The sequence below is a fragment of the Pararge aegeria genome, chromosome 12 (assembly GCF_905163445.1).
Source record: "Pararge aegeria chromosome 12, ilParAegt1.1, whole genome shotgun sequence".
Lineage (NCBI taxonomy): Eukaryota > Metazoa > Arthropoda > Insecta > Lepidoptera > Nymphalidae > Pararge > Pararge aegeria.
Window position 1 is genome coordinate 4,159,202 of NC_053191.1, and position 21,701 is coordinate 4,180,902.

The 21,701-nt window shown below is 35.1% G+C and overlaps 1 protein-coding gene across 3 annotated transcripts; it reads left to right on the forward strand.

Moving 5' to 3' along the window:
* The first annotated feature begins 723 nt into the window (after positions 1-723).
* On the forward strand, positions 724-20,359 carry LOC120627814 (alpha-tocopherol transfer protein-like). 3 transcript variants are annotated; one of them, XM_039895868.1, is made up of 8 exons: positions 724-841; positions 9,893-10,051; positions 10,473-10,635; positions 14,123-14,181; positions 16,078-16,274; positions 16,661-16,771; positions 17,012-17,114; positions 18,816-20,359. In XM_039895868.1, the coding sequence occupies exons 2-8, from the start codon at positions 9,898-9,900 to the stop codon at positions 18,965-18,967; spliced, it is 939 nt and encodes a 312-aa protein (XP_039751802.1). In that variant the 5' UTR covers positions 724-841; positions 9,893-9,897; the 3' UTR covers positions 18,968-20,359. The 3 variants fall into 3 exon arrangements, with proteins under 3 accessions (XP_039751802.1, XP_039751803.1, XP_039751800.1); XM_039895869.1 differs by lacking the exon at positions 724-841 and adding an exon at positions 1,394-1,417; XM_039895866.1 differs by lacking the exon at positions 724-841 and adding an exon at positions 1,449-1,617.
* The last annotated feature ends 1,342 nt before the right edge of the window (positions 20,360-21,701 follow it).

The window sequence follows — 21,701 nt, forward strand, 5'->3', positions numbered from 1 at the left end:
AAATTGATAGACTCAGGGTGGCATGTTACAGGACGTGCTCCTTGCCCTTGAAGTGCAGTTGTGTTTAAAGGCAATGGATTTCCACTTACCATCCATCCATCGGCATGATCCGTAAATTATTGCTATAAAAAAAATTATTTTGATAATGGTAATAAATATATATACTAAGACAATACACACATCGCCATCTAGCCCCAAAGTAAGCGTAGCTTGTGTTATGGGTACTAAGATGACTGATGAATATTTATATAAATAATATACATAAATACTTATAATATACAGATAAACACCCAGACACTGAAAAACATTAATGTTCATCACATAAATATTTTCCAGTTGTGGGAATCGAACCCACGGCCTTGGACTCAGAAAGCAGGGTCGCTGCCCACTGCGCCAGTAGGCCGTCAACGATGGCAAAGTGGTGATTAATGTTCATCACATAAATATTTTCCAGTTGTGGGAATCGAACCCACGGCCTTGGACTCAGAAAGCAGGGTCGCTGCCCACTGCGCTAGTAGGCCGTCAACGATGGCAAAGAATTGATGGTGAATCAATAGTAAGTCCCACTAGTATGCCACCATATCAACAGTCGGTTCCAAAGATATTTGGTTTAGCGGTTTACCGTAGCAAAAGACAAATTCACACGACAGTTCCAGTAGTGAACCCTGCGCAAACGCAGCATTAGGTCAAGTAAGCTAAGTGCCGCATTTCCCAACGTATAGAGAGAGGTGGTACGAGGTCAGTGATAGCTGTATGTTACAGCCAGGTGGACGTGTCTCTTGTCTTGGTTATTATATAACTAAACTTGTTTTGTTGTGATATTACATCGCGAAAAGTTCAAGTGAGTCAATTTATTTTATTATATTTACAACTAACGGATGCCCGCCACTTCGTCTGCGTAGAATTTCTGATATCCGGCGAGATTAAGAAATTTTCCCGTGCCTATTCCTGTTTCCAGGAAACAAGCTACAGACAATAAAAAATACAGACTTTCGCTGATTTTGCATGGAAAATATCTTGAAAAATTAAGAACTCCTAAACTTACTGTAACCTATGAGGGTAGTAACTTTTATAGTTATATAACTTTAGTTATTCAAAAAATGTGTAATGATTTTTTTTTTTATATAAAAAGCGCAAATACCAATATTCATCGATATAACCTGAAAATTGATAGACTTTCTTCCCCTTAAAGGATGTAGAATTAAATAAAAATCGTTCATTTTAAACCGCTATTTAGGGATCCAGGGAATATTGTTTTTTTATTTAAAATTCCTACATTACGTTTTTTAGTCTGTAGGTTGTCTGTCAGTCAGTTGGGATAAAGCCTTTTATAGTTATTGTGAACTAGAATAAAATTATCAACTCTGTTCGTATAAATATTCAGTTTCATAGGGTACTCTTGAAACATTTCAAAACCGTTAGTATTATCTTTAAATGTAAACCTAACACCGTATAATCGCTTTCACCTTTACTAATAAATTTTATACAAGTATATAATCTATTTCAGTAGGATTGTTAATACCAGACGACTTTCGTCTGGTATTAAACGAGTGGTATAAAACGAGTGATTGATTTGTAACACTTCACAGTTGTGCTCTTGAGAGCAAGTGATGGAAGGTAACTTTATTTTTATTAAATCGTTTATAACAAGCTTTTAAAGCAATCGTGAAAAAAAACCTTTTCGTTTTCGGTTAAAATAAAATTAATACTTCGTAAAATATTACAAAGCTGAGTCGAATGCATGCCATCCTAACCATTAAGTTAAGTATCAGGTCAAATTTTATTCGAGTTCAATTAATCAGTTAATTATTGCAATATCTGAGTTCTTGGATATATCGATATAAATGCTTATTCAAAGGTACATTTTTTAACGATATAAAAAAGTCATATATTCTAAACGGTGACGAGCATTTTAAATCTGCTTGTAAATGGAGGAGGTTTTGAACCTGTATAGATACAATATAAATATGTATTTTATTTTATTAATATAGGAAGGTAAGTTTCGCACCACGTACATTAAACGTATTACGTTTATATCGATGAAACTTGGTATTTGTGCTTTTTATCACAAAATATAAATGTATTAATACACTTTTTTTGAACATAGTTTCTACCTTCAATCTAGTGAAATAGTAAAGTACAATAAGTTTGTATGAAGTCCTTAATTTTTCAAGCAACATATGTGAAAATTGCAATTTTTTGCTTTCTGGAGACAGCAATACGCAACTTATTTAAGAATTGCGCTTATATGGGAATTAAAATTAGTATTAAGCCCGAGCCGGCAGACACGACTTTTATAGGGTTGATATCTCAGAGATTTTGATTATATTTTATTGCAAAGATATTTATTGTTTTATAAAACACTTTAACTTTGGTTCAGTGAACGACACCCAAAATCGTATTTATTGAATTCACTATTACATACGTCGAAGTTTTTCTTTGGAATAGATATGGAACCTTGGACGCCAAATGAATAACAGAGAATTACACAAAAAACAAAAAAGTCTAGTGATTGAATTATTGTCAGGTTAGCTAGTTTGAAATTTGAATACGAAGAGGCATGTGTGGAAATATTTTTCCTTTGAGCCCTAAGAGACGCCCAAGAAAGGAAGGGAGTAGGTTAGCTATTTTGAATGTCGTTCATTGAACCATATCATAGTTTTTTATAAAACAATAAATATGTGTGCAATAATATAATCAAAATCTCTGAGATAACAACGCTATAAAAGTATTGTCCGCTGGCTCGGGCTTAAAATTGCGCCTCAATTTTAATTCCCATCTTAGCGCACTTGTATCATAAGTTGCTTATTCCTGTCTCCTGAGAGCAAGCTACATACAGTGAAAAAATAGCGACTTTGCATATTCTGCTTGAAAAATTAAGAACTGCATAAAAACTCATTATACCTTCTTTCACTCGCTTGAAGGTAGTAACTAAATTCAAAAAAATGTGTAATACATTTTACTTTTTTTATAAAAAGCACTAATACCAAATTTCATCGATATAACTTGAAAATTGCCGACTTTCATATTATTATTATTATGACTCTCTATTTGTACACCACATGAAAAAAAAAGAAACATAAAAATAGAAGTAGAATACAAAAGGCGGCCTTATCGCTTAGTAGCGATCTCTGCCAGGCAACCTTAGAAATAGGAAAAAAAGAGGAGAACTAACTGCAGATGGTACAAAATATAAAATAAATACCTACATACGAATAACTAAATACTAATACATAAACTTATATACACAAATGCATCTAACATATAATAATAATTTAAAAAAAAAACTAATAATAAACTATACATCATATAATAAATACTTAGATAAAGGTAAATAAATACGAATTTCATACGAAAATTCTTCTTTGAGAATTAAAGCTCCAAAAGTCAGTTTGATTCGCATTTAGTGGTAGCTAATTAATCGACTTAATTCGTTTTAATCAGCGAACGAATTTTAATAGGCGCGTACTTAAAATATTTTTATTTCTATCATCCTGTCGTAAAGTTGCGAAAACTTTTTGAATGTTACTTTCGTCAGACGATGGAGTAAACACTGAAGTATGAGTAAAGGGCGGATCACTTATTGTGAAAACACCGGCAAAATACATAAATAGTGAGTAAATAAGTAAATATATTATACCAATTACATTAAACTTACTACATACAATAGAATAAAATGTAGTTATTACATTACAGTTTTATGGTTGAGTAAGAATATTATTAAAGTAGTGCGGGTTGCCAATCGTATTACATAACAGAAATTTAGGCGGTCGATTATTTCAAATTATTATTTCATCATCAGAACTTCCACGCTTCTTCAGGAGCTTAAATCATAGAGAGGCATTCGCGTTGTAGAGGTTTGCTAGCGCTCGTGGGGTTATTGATTTATAAATATTTCATGGCGTAAAACGGTGATAGCCCAGTGGGTAGGAGCTCGACTTCACTATGACCTTTGGGCCGAGTTCGAATCCCAGCACGCACCTCTAACTTTTCTAAGTTATCTGCGTTTTAAGTTATTAAAATATCACTTGTTTCAACGGTGAAAGAAAACATAACCTGCATGCCTGAGAGTTCTACATAAGGTTCTCAAAAGTGTTTGGAGTCCACTAAACCGTACTGGGGCAGCGTGGTGAACTACAGCCATAGCCCCTTCTCATTGTGGGAGGAGACCGGGCCGGTAATGGGTTGATATATAATCGATGGACAACGCAGATGGTAAGAGGAGCAGTTCGACACCCCAACCCCCTAGTGGTCGAGGCGTCGAGCCAAAGCGGCGACGTCCGAAGCATGTCCTTGACGACCCTGACGATAAAATAACTACCGACAACGTGTCCCAACAAAACACACACACGCAACAAACACAGCGTCTTCGCCGGCGAAGACGAGGGCCCCGATTTCTGACGTCATCCGGACGTGGATCCTTACCACGGTCACGGGGGCGTTCGGACTAAACAATGAAAAGTCCACCAATAGTCAGATTAACGTCGAGCCGAGGTCCGAGTCCTCGCAGGAGGCACCCTCGGGTCGACGTCTCCCACTCTCCCCCCCGATGTCGTCGAGCCCTGGGGCTCTTCTCATGGCGAGCTTTCGCGCTCGCCCCACTCCCCCGGTGACGACGTAGCAACCCCTCAGGTGGTTATCGGCAATAGTCCTTCCAAAAAAGCAAAAAAAAAAAAAAATGGTAAGAGGAGCTCTGTTTATGGCCGATAGCTTATGGGGTGACAGAGTTGTTTGAAGGGCGCGCTTGCCGGTGTAATTCTAGACACAAGCATAAACAGCTACAGCACAGATTAATAGGAGGAAGTGTTTCTTGCATGCCCTATCACTATCGAAATACCCCACTTCTCATAGCTTGAAGTCTTTTTTATATTTTTTCGGTTCTTCGTTGGTTTATGTTACAGTAAATATAAAAATATTCATCAGTCATTCTAGTACCCATAACTTGTGTTATGTGTACTAGAATGACTGATGACGCTTACTTTGGGGCTAGATAGCGATGTGTGTATTTTCGTAGTTTATTTTTTTATAAAGCGGCATTTAATTTTCCTTTATTATTAATAAATAGCAATAACACTACGTAGCCAATATTTTTAGATATATAATATTTTTCATTTACTAATAAGGTATTTAGTATTAGGAAAATTGATTATATTGAAATTTATACCATAGGGATAGTGGCATCAGTATAAAAAACCCCTCCATAGCTCGTCATCTTTAATTTTCTTCTTCTTTACAATATTGCATCTCGTCTTCACCATGTATAATTTCGGTTACTGTCTTCAGTGACACACGTAAGATTAAGATGAATCTATTGCCGTATGATAAACGACTAAGACACCGGGAGGTATCTTTGCATCGTTCGAGTCCGTGTAGGACTGAAGTGTATCGATATTGCAGTCGTATTTCTATCAAAATACCCACCAACTCAATGTCATGAACATACGTTATTAATCAAATATAATTTCAATTGTTGCTTGAAAACTATCTATTTACTAATTATTAATTATTAGGGTATTTGTAAAATCCTAATCAATTTAATAAAATATCTGGCAAATATGAATTTATAGTTATCAAAAATTTGTTTATTTACCCACTTTATAATATTACTGTAACACGTAAGAATCATAGAAGCATAGGCAAATAAACACACAACTGTATCATTACGTTACGCAGTCTGGTAACAAGAATCGCTAAGCTGAGTTACTCGAATGATATTTAGTTCCCAAACAATAGAGTGTCTTTCACGGCAATTTTAATTGGGCATTACTCACTAATCATGGATCTGTATTAATGGTTACAGTTCTCATGTACGTGTGACCTCATCTCATTATGACGTAGCGACAGGCATTGTTTCATTTTAAAATTAATGTAAGCGAAAAAAGTACAATGGACTGACATCTCCAAGGAAGCGTAAAAGACTCTGTTAGGACTCTCGTTTCGCGGAATAGGAAATTAAGCTCAATTTTCATAATATATTATTATTTATGGATGGAAGCAGGCGTTATTTCCGCAAAATAACGCCTGCTTCTATCCAATACTTAGAACGCACATAACTTAGAATAGTTAGGGGTGCGTGCCGGGATTCTAACTCGGCCCCCCGAAAGTTAAGTCAAGCTACTACCCACTGCGCTATCACCGCTACAAGCTTGCTAGGTTACTTAGGTATTAGGTTCTAGGTTACTTAGTTATCGGGATAGTGTGATGTTGATCTGCTCTCCTACAGCATGAAGCCTTTGCGTAGCTGACGGACTGGGTTATACATAAGAGGCTTCGGCCGTGGATAGTTACCACTCTGCCAAACAGTGGCGTGCATAGAGGGTATGCACAGGGTATGCAGATGATACAAAATGAAGAAAATCTCCAGTACGAGTTATAAATACTTAAGGGTAGGCTTTTTATAGCTCTTACAATGCCTATCCTTGAGTTTTTTATAACTCGTACTGGACTGGACTTTCTGCATTTTATACAATCTGCATACCCTGTGCATACCCTCTATGCACGCCACTGCTGCCCACAAAGAGTGGCCAAGCGATTCAACGTAACATTACGATGCACGCGTTGAAACCGATTATGGGTTTAATGTAACTGCCAAACCCCTAACAGCTCGCTACCATCTTAGACTGCATCATTACCACTACAACCAGTTCTGATTGCAGTCTAGGGAGGCCCTTATAGGCTGAGGTAATAAACCTAACGGAATGCACCGACATCATAACTTAGTAGTTCATAACATTCAACTTTAGTTGTAGTTCCAATAACAACTTTGTGGTACCCATTGTAATCGTTTTACTAGCCAGTTATTACCCTCTAAAATGTATATTTACCTTCCGTCTGTATTGTCAGAATAAATATTGTTTATTTATGTCTTTAAAAAAATTGTATTTTAACAAAAAAGTGCCATCGAGTGCAAGTAGTCTTTGTTAAAAATAAAACTACATTATTTTCAACAAAGCAACCTTCCGAAGCAAAGAAATGCTGAGTCAGAAGCCATAGAGGATACAAACACCACGAGCAAGAAGGTTTAGCATATCTTACATTACCCACAGTCTTCTGTAATAACTGTTGTCTCTAAAAATGACTAAAATGATATACGAGTACCTACTGGATAGACAACACCACGTTTCATTCGACCAAAACTGATGTAACAACTAAGAACCATCCATATGAACACGCTTTTATTTTATCAGTTATCATATCACGGACACTACCGGACACGTGTTTCCTTCCGCAATGAGATGGGTTGAGGCAAACGCTAAGGCCTCGTGCCCAGCGCGAATTCAAATTCAAAATTTATTTATTTCAAGTAGGCCTAATTAATAAGCACTTATGAAACGTCAAGTCTGTGTGTAGTGTCTCTAACACCGGTTCGAAAGGCAGATTCCACTGAGAAGAGCCGGCAAGAAACCCAGCAGATTGCTCTATTCCAACATCATTTTAAAGTTTAACAATCTTTAGAATTTTTCTGTTTTGTGAGAGATGAGAGCGGAGTTGCCCGCTTCAAAGCAGCCTTGTCGTTTAGGAATTCATCAATCGTGTAGTAACCACGACTTTTTTTTTTTTTTTTTTTTTTTTAAATAAATAAATAAATATACTACGACAATGCACACATCGCCACCTAGCCCCAAAGTAAGCGTAGCTTGTGTTATATAGAAGATGACTGATGAATATTTTTATGAATTATATATACATAAATACTTAGAAAATACCTATAAACATTCAGACTCTAAAAAACTTAGAAAAACACTTACGCTCATCACACAAACATTTTCCAGTTGTGGGAATCGAACCCACGGCCGTGGACTCAGAAAGCAGGGTCGCTGCCCACTGCGCCAGTGGGCCGTCAATAAATGTGTTGTAATACTTGCGCGGATTGGTAGACCTTTGAATACATCATCATCATGATCATCAACCCAATTACCGGCCCACTACAGGGCACGGGACTCCTCTTAGAATAAGAAGAGTTTAGGCTATAGAGTCTATACTGGCCAAGTGCGGATTGGTAGACTTCACACGCCATTGAGAACATTATGGAGACCACTCAAGATGTTTTCCTTCGTTAAAGCAAGTGATATTTAAATTGGTTAAATGAAAAACGCACATAACTCCGAATAGTCAGTGGTGCGTGCCGGGACTAAAAGGAATAAAGTTGAAGCCTACTCCACGAGGCTATCACCGCTTTACTAGAATTAAATAAATAAATAATAAATAAATATACTACGACATTACACACATCGCCACATAGCCCCAAAGTAAGCGTAGCTTGTGTTATGGGTACTAAGATGACTGATGAATATTTCTATAAATATAATCACATAATTACTTATAATATACAGATAAACACCCAGACACTGAAAAACATTCATGTTCATCACACAAACATTTTCCAGTTGTGGGAATCGAACCCACGGCCACGGCTCAGAAAGCAGGTTCGCTGCCCACTGCGCCAGTCGGCCGTCAAAACTAAATAAATATAACTTCAACTCTGGGGTTATCACCGCTTCAGTAAATTGCATTAAATTTTCTTGTTAATTGCAGCAAAACGCTTTAAATACGTCTACACCTATTTGGAATTTTTCAGTAACACTTTAGAAGTGATTTAATATACACAGTGCTTCCGTTTGAAGATAGCAGCAAACATTGACACTACATTATTTACTTTATTGACTTCATATTGACGTTTATTATGACTTAGACAGATATGTGCTAGCATAGAATCTCTACAGACTTAGTGGTAATCATTTCTCTTAATCGACTATTTTTCTTATTTCGTACTTTTTATATTTGGGAACCTGCTCGTACTCGAATGAATAAGGCCCTAACCCCTTTCTTATTAGCACTGTATAAGCTTCGGCGTTATATTAAAATGACTCTTTTTTATGACTTGATTATTGGTGTACGAATAAATTATGCATCAAAATGCTCTCACCGGATGACCAAACAGCCGTAAGTTTTGGGGTCAAGGTCCCAAAATTGATGCAATGTGTTACTCCAACATATACGCGACCACAATCGTGAGATTGTTTTGCAACATCACTTCTAAAAAACGGCCTGTTACTGTCTCTGTGTAAATCAAAAGATCTTTTGTGAACATAAAAATCCTTGTTTTGAACTTAAGCTTTTACTTCAGAGCTTTTAAGAGATTACACCTTTCCCTTTTGAAATCCGCTTTTCCTAATATATGTAGTTTGTTTCGCAAAGTCTTTATAACTTTTTAAAACAAAGTCTCCCGCTGCGTTTGGGCGCGAAAATCTGAACAGAGCATTACTGAACAGTGGAGTCTCTCTGTTCATTAGTGGAAACTGTATGTAAATCCATTCGGTAGTTTTTGTTTCATGCTGAATGTTTTAGTATATATTTAATTATGGTTTTCTGTAAATTGGCTGAAATATAACGATGTTTCTTAAAGATGTCATTCTGACTTGGAGCTTTGCTGGCGTACGCCGCGAAAATGATTGATGATACATGAAAATAATCTACTACATCCTTCCAAATCCTTACAAAAGACCTTTGTCCAGCAGTGTATCCATCGGGTAAAATGATGATGATGAGAATTATTTGCCAACCATAAAGATAGAATATTTCGATCATAGAAAAGAATAACTCAATACAAAACTAGTTCGGTGCAAGAATTTTGTTTGTGTCTATCCCGAGAGCTGTCTTGTACAATAAAAACAGCAATACCTTAATAAAAGAATCAGCAAGCCGGTGTTCTAATTAATAATATCGATTTTTTACTCGACTGTAAGTTGTTTAAAAATAAGAAACACCTTTCAAATAACCGCAAAAATAGCTTGAGTTACGTGTTTCCGGAGAGATGCAGAATCAAATCCCGCGATTCTGAAATTTGTATAGGCATTTTTAAATTTTACGCTTGTTTAATTTTATCTTTCAGTAAACATGAAGCTAAAGACAGATCTGCTGGTGCATCCATCCGCGGAGCTTTCAGAGAAGATCCGGATAGAACTGAAAGAGGATGTCACTACCAGGGACCGAGACCTGGCAGCGATAAAGGACTGGCTGCGGAAGGAACCACATTTACCTAACGAGTGGGGTACGTAGTCAGTCTGCTAACACTTATGTAATAAACATGCAAGTTGACCATGGCCTAGAATTAAGAAAGCGTGGGTTTTTACCATGTGGTATCAATTATCGGAAATCTGGGTTTACTTTTCTTATTTATTTTCTAAAATAGTAAGATTGGCTATTGGATAACCTGATGCTAGAATAGAATAGAAATAGAATAGAATATAATGCTTTAACTGTGTACATTTTTTGGTGTTGTAAGTGGGAAGTGTTCTAGGTGCTAGGCCCATGAACGGGTCTAGCACCTAGAACACTTCACACCACACACCTTTTGGAGCAAAAACACTCGAAATTAATAATCAATCTAAACCAAATTCTTCAGATAACAGATTGACTGTAGTAATGTTATCTTTATATAGAATTAGTTACAATTTTGTCGTTATTTGCAGAGGACAATCCCCTAATGACCTTCCTACGAGGCAGCAGCTTTTCCCTGGAGAAGTGCAAACGCAAACTGGACATGTACTTCACAATGAGAGCCGCTTGTCCAGAGTTCTTCACCAACCGCGACGCGAACAGCCCTGACCTAAGAGAAGTCTTGAAAAACAAACTGTAAGTGTTCATCAGAAGTGGGATAGGCCTCGATAGTTTAAGTAAGAGTCTATTAACTTGGCTAGGTATTCCTTATTCCTTATAGGCACTTGTATCAGAAATACTTCCTCAACGTTTATTTTCGGAATTACACGAAATACACGGTGAAAAAAAACCATCAGCTATTTTTAGGATGCATTAGTTGTACTATGGGCAACAGAAAGCTTTTTTTTTGTGTGTGTGATTATACATGTCATTATCATTAAACTTAGGGTTGTCAATTTCTTGTTGGTTGTTGCTCTTGTATAAAAACTGAAATATACGTTACTTAAAATAATTATAATCATTTCTCTTAGCTTTTGGCCTGGTAACCTCTTTACATATGACCTTTAATTCATCATGTCTTATAGAGCCTTAATGAAATAACTTTTAAAACGATGTGCATTGATTTTTTACGCTCTAACCTTTAACAAAGCTGTCACAAACACTGCATTAATATTCCAACGTTATGCCACGTTATTTAGGGTTTTAAATGTATAATTAAATATTATTTATAAATAACGATTATTAATAAATAATTATAACATACTTAAATTTGAAAAATCTATAAACATAAATTATCCCACTAGCCAAGCCCTTTCATTTGACACCCATATTGTGGGAGTAGCGAAGAAGTATGTAAGCCGCCATTTTGTGGTGGCAGCCATCTTGGACCGATTTTTATCAAACATAACTAAGAATACTTCCAACTAATTCGCTTTTCAAACCAAAAAAAAAAACAAAATCAAAATACATGTCACACTTATAACTCCCGGTCGTTCTTGTATCAGGTGTTATATTTAATTATGATTTCTAGACCTGATGCTAAGACCTGTTTTGAGCTTGTTTAGAAAACCAGACATTTTAGACCAGTTAAACCATTACTCAGACACTTGAACTTGCGAATAACTGTACAATTATAAGCGGACGTTTCCCGTTGGATATAACCAATAGTTAGTAGTTAGAGATACTGGAACAGCACAATTTAATAAAGTGTTGTGAGATCTTGATTCTTGCAAAATATAGTACTGGCGGGTATTTACAAAATAAAATACACACTTGGTGTAAAATATTATCTTATATATACTAATACTAAAAATTTGTTTCTGGACATAAATAATACTTTTTATAATTATTTAAACAGGCGATGAGTCGTGGGTGGGATATATACTGTGTGGAAAAAGTGAATGCAAGTTTTCATAGGAAAATTACGTATTACAAGTAATCCGCGGAAGTTAGTCTAATTAACCGCTAGAAATTATTTAAAGCAACATACAAACCAAATAAGCTATCTTTGTTTTATTAGAAATAGATCAACTTTTATTTTCCATTAATAAAAAATAAAGAATTCTAACTTTGATTCAACTGAAAAAGTTTAGAGGTGGTTTCATGTTTTATAAAATTTTGTTACAATGTTTTACAAAAATCTTATTTCATCTCTCTTATCTTAAGTCAATTTCATACTCTTTAGGTAAAGTTGCTTCAATTACAAGTTGTTTAAGCCTTTTTGAGTTAGCAATGGGTTCAAGGAATCAAATGCTAGTAAAAAGTCCACCGCAAAAGACGTAACGAGTGGTAACAAGAGACAGTTTGCTTTGGGATCGATCAATAAACAATGGACAAAAGATAATAAATATGCTCTGCTTAGAAACAAAAAGCAACACTTCAAAAATAGAGTTCATCTTTAATAAAGAACCATTTTTTTATTCTTGAACGAGAGATAGTAAACTTTGGCCTCGATCTTAGCTTTTATAGAGTATTTAAAACAAATCTGTGCTTGCAAAAGAAGTCCTAATAGGTTCTGCATAGTCCAATTTCAGACTCGTATCTTTCAAAAGTTCTTATTAATCCAAATACATTCTTAATGCTATATCACTTAAGTATGTATTCGAATGATAATGTGTTATGTTAAGCCTTGATGATTCAAGGGCGCGTACAAGCACGCTAAATGACTGCGCAATCCTACTAAGCAATACCGATTACGTAAATCTTAAAACCGTAGTTTCCAATGTTTACATTTACATTTTGTATGCTAACATATCTTTAATGTTTATATTTATTAACATCTCTGTATGAATAAATAGTTCCTTTTCGCCTATTGGTTACCAAGTTACGAAGTCCTAAGTTGAATTCTTGATTTGGGCGGAACAGTTAAGTTAACTAAACCAACTAGTAGCGACTTGTTAGAAGTACCTTTTTAGTTTTTTATAAATCCCGTGTATTTTTCCTATATATAAATTTAAAATAAGCCCCAAATTAAGCGTAGCTTGTGTTACGGGTACTAAGATGACTGATGAATATTAATATCATTAATCTTTACCTTGTCACATAAACTCTGATTTTTTTTTTACAAAAAAAGAACCGAAACTAAAAAGTAGAATAAAAAAACTAAAAAGCAAATAATTACTGAACTAATACTTAATATTTTCTACAAAAGTTTGTAAAACTAAAAAGCATTTTATATAGTATTCATTTTCTGCATTTTACAAGTCGGTTGGAAACAAGTCAACAACTTAAACAAAAAGTGAAGTCGGCGGCGTCTATAACTGCCAATTGTGACCGTGTGTAAAGAAAAACGTCGTTGGAGTTTAACGCCAACAAATACTAAATAAGTGGCCACCGACTACGCCTAACTCCTAAGAGGTAGCCAACGACACCCAAAATATTAATAACGGCTCAATAAGAGCTTAACATGCGAGCGAACGTCTATACATATATAGACTGTTAAACAAATTATCCTGTCATACTGTAGTAAAAGGTTCACAAGGAAACAGCCACATTGTAGACCTTATTACACACGCAACATATAATATTCACGATATCTGACCTCATATTGGACACACGGTATATGCTCAATATGAGTCGCGTCACATCTATATATGGGAGGTTGATGCGCGCTCCATAAGACATTGGCATCTGCAAATGCTGTTTGCATAATGGACTTAAAATGAATATAATGCTGCGTTTCTTACATAATCTGCGACATTCAGACAAATCTGTGGTATATGCTTGTGTGATATTGCTTGATTTTTCTTATATGAGTTACTTGATTTTTCTTAAAAAGTGTGTGAGTGTAACCTTTACGAAAGGTTTGAAGTAAAACTTTTAGTATTATTTATTAATGAAAGAGTAAATGTTCCTGGGACTCCATTTTATTTAGCACACACACATTTTATAAATATTTTCATTTGTTAAATAAAATAATTGAGAGCAGAAAATTGAAGGTTAAATCAGCACATGTCAATATAACCATTTCATTGAATATTATAGAACATCGCAATCGTCAGAAAATTTGTTGATAATTTATTTACTACAAAAGTAATAGATTTTAAAAAATGATTAGTGATTTTAAAAATACTTTGCATTTTAATATTTTATTATAAACAGTATAATTATGTTTCGTAGTTATCATCAGTTTCACACAATGTATTAACTAACTGTTATAACACTTGTATCTTTTTTTTTTCAGACAAGGACCTCCGCTGCCCGGTCTGACGCCGAATGGAAGAAGAGTTACTATTTGCAGAGGTATGCGAATTAATATTTAAACTAGCCTTTAATACTTTTTAAATTAATAGTGGTGCCAATTATATCTTGGTTAATTAAATCAGCACTACATTCGGCACACCTGTACACATTGCTCTGAACGAAAGTCCAAGATGGCGTGACATTCGGCGGGAAAAGATATTCCGTGGCAAGGATGACGACCCTCATCAGAGAGTTTGATGACGCATGGAGGAGGAGGTGCCAATGAAGTATTCCCCAAATCTCTCAACAAAGCTAAATTAACAGGTCTTAAAGCACTACCAACCCTACCATTGTGTTTTTCCGTAAAAAGCACTATTTTAAAGCTAGTTGATTTAGTTTAGTTTCGACATTTGTGTACTGCAGAGTGCCAAATCACTCATTATCAAAATTTGAAAACAGGCGGTAATAAAGCCCGTACGTCTCCGTAGATCTGACAATGTTTATTTAGTATGATGAAAAAATTAAACGTGTAAGTATTCTGTAATACACTTAAGTCGGTTTCGATTTATGTTTTAAGCGTTTGGATTTATAATAATAATTCACAAAAATTACATCAATTTATAAGAAAATTAAAATTTAAAGTAATATTAAGATAAAAAATTAAATTAAAGTTAAAATTATGGAAATTATTATGCACGCTTTATGAAGTGCGTGCTTGCCTGAGTACGTGCGTGCATGCTTGTGTGTCTTAAAAGTTCAGTATTTGTGGTGGTAGATTACTGTCAATAACCCGAACTCTGACGGAGTACAGCTCTTCTCAGTTCTTTTCCAGCGATAGTCTTAGGCAATAACCTTCCATCTGGTGAAATCCCAGGCACATGAGGCTTAACACAAACGCCTCAGGTTAATGGACACAGAACGGTACTTTTTGACGTGACAACGTCTTATAGTTCGAAGGAGCCGGCTGCACGCACGAAAAACATGACGTATGCGGCGTTACCTCGCTCTGAGGCGTTCCATTCAAGGCTTGAAGTGCAAGCGAGAGCGCGGAACGAGCGACAAAGAGGCACAGTCGGCCTCTGCGTTCGACATCTGTCTCTCTCCTACTTGAGTGAGCGATGCGTCCGCGTGGACAGCTTCTATACAATAATACATTTACATGTTTTCGGCAAGGATGAAGTGCAGTGAAAAGTGAACGTGGTGTTTTTGTTTATAGCAACGATAATATCTATCAAACGAATAAAATCAAAATTTTCTTTTGAAAAATGCAACCATTCCATCAGTATTTTCTTACGACGTTGTCACGTTCAACTATCGTCAGTAAGCCGACTTTACAGACAACCAATTTTTTAGGACGTGTTTCTTGATCGCTCTACGTAGTGTTGCTATATTTATCGCCGATGGTTTTCCTCTCACGTGGGCTATAACAATGTGACTTAGAGTCTTTTAGACAACTAAAACATAAATAACATAAATTCCAAAACTAAAAAATAACAAACTAGTAGGCAATCTGCCGACAATCGCAAAGCATGACTTATCCATTATGTACATAAGCGGTGTGGTTTTGTTGTCTTATCTCGGCTAAGAGCGTACTTGTTATGCTTGAACAGTGACACAAGCATTGCGTTTACGTGAGCGGAGAACAAACATCCTTAATGGCTAGATCAATCATAGGAAATAAGTAAACACGGTCGGTATTCATTATATTTATTTATGAAGCCGTTCCCGCGATGCTAATGATTAATATCCCGAACGGGTTGTAAGCTCGGGCGGGCAAAATACCAACAAAATCTTTTTAGTCACTTCAGTCTAGTCTAGTCTCCACTTGGCAGTACTACTTCCTGACGGTTGCCTTTCTAATGCAAAGGCAACAAATGTTGCTTTAATCGCAGCTTTTATTTAGTCCCTACAACCTACCGGTGATCTGCAACAACTAAATGTTAATGTCTATTGCAGGTCTCTATCCCGGACTCGATTCCAAACAAATAACAGACACTTTCAAGCTGGCTCTCATGATTGGTGACATACGACTAGTGGAGGAAGTAGTCGGTGTTGCTGGCGACATCTACGTCTTGGACGGAGCTGTGCTCGGACCAAGTCTGCTGGCCAAACTGTCTCCGTCGGTTATAAAGAAATTTATGATCTGTGTGCAGGTTAAAAACTTATTTTTATATCTCTCCTAAAATAACATTCACCAAAAGCCAGAAAGTCCAGAGAGAAAATAATAATAAAAGTAATAGACCATTAAAATAACCCAAACTAATCTACTTATTTTTGGTTATTATTCAATTTCATTATTTTTTTAATTTTGAATCAAAATGTCGAGTGACGCCAGTGGTTTAACCGCAGAAACTATTAAAATAGATGCCTACTGAAAAGTGGAAAGTGAAGTGTTAACAAGGGTGGAAAAATCTTTCTTCGTACGGTACGGCTACATCCTCGTTACGCTTGGGATTGATCCCGGCGCCCTTAATGTTATACTGCTCTATCCGTATGTTGCATTTGTTACATTTAGTATTATACCTCTCATTGTTTTCAGGAAGCCTACCCTGTAAAATTGAAGGAAGTTCACATCATCAACACTTCGCCCGTAGTTGAGAGATTCGTCAACTTTGTGAAGCCTTTCCTAAAGGAGAAAATTAGGAAACGGGTAAGTAAAATAATTAAACTTTAACATCTGTATCTTTATTGCTAGCTGCATTGCGCTGGCCGCATGCAAACATGCAAAACTAGCAAAACATGCTAGCCAGGCCGTAAAGTTAGTAATAGTTCATAAGTTTGATTCAGCATTGCAGTCAAAGAATAGTATTTCTTTCTTCTCATCATTGCGATTAAAAGTTTTAATGCGTTTTCAGAAACTATGTTATAATCACTCTTTGAACATTTACAGATTTTCATTCACAAGGAGTTGAAGGACTTATACAAATACATTCCTCAAGAAATGTTGCCAAATGAATACGGCGGTCAATGTGGATCAATGGATGAACTACAAGGTAAGGCTTTATGAAAATAATAGGTCTAAATAAAATATGCCATCCCATCGAAATTCTTTAAAACTGCCAAGACATAATAACTTTCCAAGACACCAAAATGTCATAGGAAAATTAAACAGAATTTATAAAGTGATTGAGTCAAATTTAAAAATTCTTACTGTCTATTCTTAAAGATGAAAGCGAAGATAGACTTTAGCTTCTTCTTCTCTTCTCAGTCGGTTCGCTCTTGTCAGAGGGGTCGTGGTCATCACTTAAGTGTTTTGGCACGCTTGACTATCCGTCGCCACTCCTCTCTGGCCTGACTAGCTTAGAACTATAATAAAGTTAAATTATTTATACCACAGCTAAATTTAGAATGAAGGCATACCTATAAATAAAATAATAAAATAAAAATTCCTACGCTTTTTTTTCTACGGTTTGCAATCATATTTGACGGCCGATTGGCGCAGTTTGCAGCGACCCTGCTTTCTGAGTCCAAGGCCGTGGGTTCGATTCCCACAACTGGAAAATGTTTGTGTGATGAGCGTGAATGTTTTTCAGTGTCTGGGTGTTTACATCTATATTCTAAGTATTTATGTATATTATATATAAAATATATTCATCAGTCATCTTAGTACCCATAACACAAGCTACGCTTACTTTGGGGCTAGATGGCGATGTGTGTATTGTCGTAGTATATTTATTTATTTATTTATTTATTTAAAAAAAAAAAAAAAATAAGTAATAATAACCGAATGTCAACTGCACCTTTCAAAATACTACCATTTCCCAAAGTCGGGGCGTTAATGCTTGAGGAGTTCTCCCGGTACTTCACCGTCAGCTCCTTTATTGTGAAGTATATTATAGAAAGCAAAAAATGATTGCGTAAGTTTTGTGTAATACTTATTATTGTGTAGTTCCGGTTGCCATCCGTGGTTTTTATCATCAGTTTTACTCGATAACTAGTGCTGGTGGTGCAAACGGTGCTTTTCGACAGCAAATGCTCAAGTTACTTTAAAAAATACTCAAATCGCTAGAGTTGTACAAATAATATTTGAAGAGTTCTCCCGGTTGAGTTGACCTAATGGATACCACAGGTCTCTGAATTAAGTCGTAAGATTTTTGGCACAGTTGGGTGCTTAAGGAAGTGGAAGAACTTTTTTTTGTAGTGGTAAATCTGTGGAAAGAATTGCCGAGAGATACAAGACAGTCACAGACAGTAAACATATTTAAAGATCGAGTAAAAGAATTTTATTTGTCTAATATGATATAGTACATGTATGTTCTTTTGTCTTTATATATATATATATATATTTATATATGTATATATATTTATATATATATATATATATATATTATAATTATCTGTATTTACTTTAATTGTATCACCAGGATAAAACGGGATAGTGCATATCCCGTTTTCCCTAACCTAGTTCTCTACCATAAAGGGTTGTCTGGAGGAGGTCGCTTAAAGCGATAAGACCGCTTTTGCGCATCTTATATATAGTTTTGTTATTTTTTGTTTTCACTTTTAACTTGGGCTATAAAGACTCTATCTATCTATCATCTATCTATCTAATGAAAATGGGACTACATGAGAAGTATACCGTCTCAAACAATAAAATAATTTTTCAAATCGCTTGTATGTCGGTTAAAAGGTATAATCTTAAATAGGTTACACATAAGTTACTACATTTACTAAAAGTTCAGTTTTTATTGCAGCTAAATGGACCCAAAAGCTGATAGAATACAGGGAGTGGTTCAAAATGCAGGACTCGCTGATCGCTAACGAAAGCCTTCGACCAGGAAAGCCTACAAACTATGATGAACTATTTGGTATCGACGGGTCTTTCAGACAATTAGCCATCGATTGATATTGTAAACTTTGTCTTGTATAAAATGGAACGTCAATGAAACTATTATACCAGGGAATTAAAGTACGTCGATGCAATTAATACTATCATTGAAAACTTTTGCTAACAATTTTAAAGTATTGACCAAAGTTCACCGATACACGTTTAACGTAGCGTTTACGATGTAGCAGTGTCTTCTTATAAAATCTGTGAGGAATTAGCTCTAGGTAAACAATATTTTAAACAAATACTTCCTTATTATTGCTTTTGAAGATACGATGTTTTTTATGCAAATGTAGACATGTTGGTAAAAAAATTATAAAACATATCAACTTAAATACTTATTTCAGTTTTGTGCAAACCTTGGAAAGCAACCTTGGATTTGCACAAACTGCTTTAATGTAATTTTTAGTAATGATAAAAAAACTGTTCCTAATGACGGCGATTCATTTTATACTAGGCAAAGCTAATCGCTTAGATTTCTTCAATCATTTATATGGTTTGTGATTTAGTGTATATTCGATTGGTTAAATTTATTATGTATGTGATATTTGTTACATAGAGGCAATAATTTTATCTGAAGTCTCATGTAACTTACCTAGGTTATAAATTGTAGTTGCTATTTTATAAGTGGGGTAAATTTAAAACAATTATAGATTCACGAAACCCTGAAATTTAAAAAGAATACAATTCTTCCATTTTCAAATCCTCTTAAATAAAACCCCTGTTCCTTCCTTTCAAAAAGTTTGGCTTTTGCTTCTACAGTTCCCATTAGCTTTATCAGAACCCATCTCAATACCAAACTATTATGGAAAACTCATGTCGATAAAATCCACGTTCAATAAAATATTTATGTGATCTTGGAAAAAGTACAGTCAGCAAAAAATATAGCAAAAAAGCTAAATCCCCCTTCCAGATTCCTTTCATTTCTTTCACCTCTAATTTCCTTACTCTCTTTTATCCCTATCTTGTCCTATCCTCCCAATCCTCATCCCCTCTGACCTTCCCTTATAGGTTTCTGTATTATTACATTTTCCTTACTCCAAGAGAAAAGTAGTGATACAGAGGCAGCCCCTCCTTTTCCCATTACCACCGTGTTTCAGATAATGCATGAAAATTAAAAAAAAAAATTTAAATTTATTTTTTTAAAGTTCTTAGAGGGTTTTATGTAATTAGTTTTTAATATCATAAGGAAATTTATATGAATGTCATTAAATAACAGTGCTCCAACAGTTGAATTAAACCAAAATACGTTGAACATCTGATAATTACATAGAATCTACAATAAATACAATTATTACGGAGGGAAAAACTGTTTCTATGAATTATAATAAGCACTTAACTTTAAGACGGTATTATGAACTTTGTTAGCATAGAACGATTATATTTTGATAATAAATCTTGAAATATTAACAAAGGTACTTTTATTAATAGCATGGCCTCATAGTATGGAAGTTTATATAACTAAAATGTTCTTAAGACATACTTGCTTTAGTTATAACTCATTTAAGTAATTTAAATTAAATTTTTATTATACTAAAATCGAGAGCTTAAAATAATTTTGCTCAAAACGTAAGATTCTGGTCATAAACAGTAATAATTAAAAACCTATAAAAATAAATAATATTTAAAGTCACCACAGACACGTAGGGCTGGTTTTGTTTAGATATGTTGATAATGAATATATGCCCTTTACAACAATTCTGCTTAGCGGCAGAAATAAGCATGGCGGTAATAATTTGGACGAGGTCTGTCTCAAAAACGCTCCACAGAACTCTAGACATAAACCCCCCTCTCATTCTGAGAAAGACCCGTGTCCTGTAGTGGGCCGTTGATGGGTTGATAATGATGTTCTCCACAAGGTTATATTTTCTTTAGTGACCAAAAATACGAAATACTTTAAGCGTAGTCCGTAGTAGTTCATAAATATCCTAAGAGGTGGCGCTGTTTTATTTGTGGGTCGAATTAGTGTTAAATATTTGTTCCAGAAACCAAATGGTATGTTTGCTTGTTTATTTATTTATTGCGCAGCTCAATCGATCTTAACAAAATTTTACATAAACGCAAGTAACAACTAACTCAATTGACTTACAACGATAGATACTGTGGCAAGCCAAAGAACTTTTATGTTAGAAATCTGTGCAAGTGAAATTTTTTTGTGCAAATCAAGAATCATTTGACTGCAGGGATAAAGAAAAAGGATCCCTACTTCCCTATCCCTACCCCTACTAATATTATAAATGTCAATGTAAATTTGTTTGTTACGCTTTCACGCAAAAACTGCTTAACCGATCCTCATGAAACTTTGTACACATATTCTTCGAAGAATTAGAAGTAATACATGATACTTTTCATCCCGACATTAAGCTCGGTTCCTTTAGGAGAGGGGATGAAAGTGTTTGACGACTTTACACCAAAACTCCGACAAATTATAATGGAATTAAATAATTATTTTTGTACTATAGAGGTTATAATATGTGTTTAATTTTGCCCAATTGTGTAGATCTGATGAATGTGGTTGGAGATAGAGGACAGAACTCCTCAGCGGACAGCAGCAAAGCCCTCATTTAAGGCTTAGCGATACTGAATACTTTAAATTTTTTTAAAACTACAACTAAATTGAATGCCAAATCAAAAAAAAAATCAAACGCAGACGAAGTCGCAGACAACAGTTGTCTATAAATAAAAAAGGTTTGCATATATTATTAAACATTTATTGTGATAACAAAGAAAGTATCTACATAAACAACATAGA

Bases quoted from the DNA above. Each gene is read 5' to 3' on its own strand.
- LOC120627814 (XM_039895866.1), top strand. The intron at 10,052-10,472 runs GTACGTAGTCAG...CGTTATTTGCAG, and splicing joins ACATTTACCTAACGAGTGGG to AGGACAATCCCCTAATGACC. The intron at 16,772-17,011 runs GTAAGTAAAATA...GAACATTTACAG, and splicing joins AGGAGAAAATTAGGAAACGG to ATTTTCATTCACAAGGAGTT.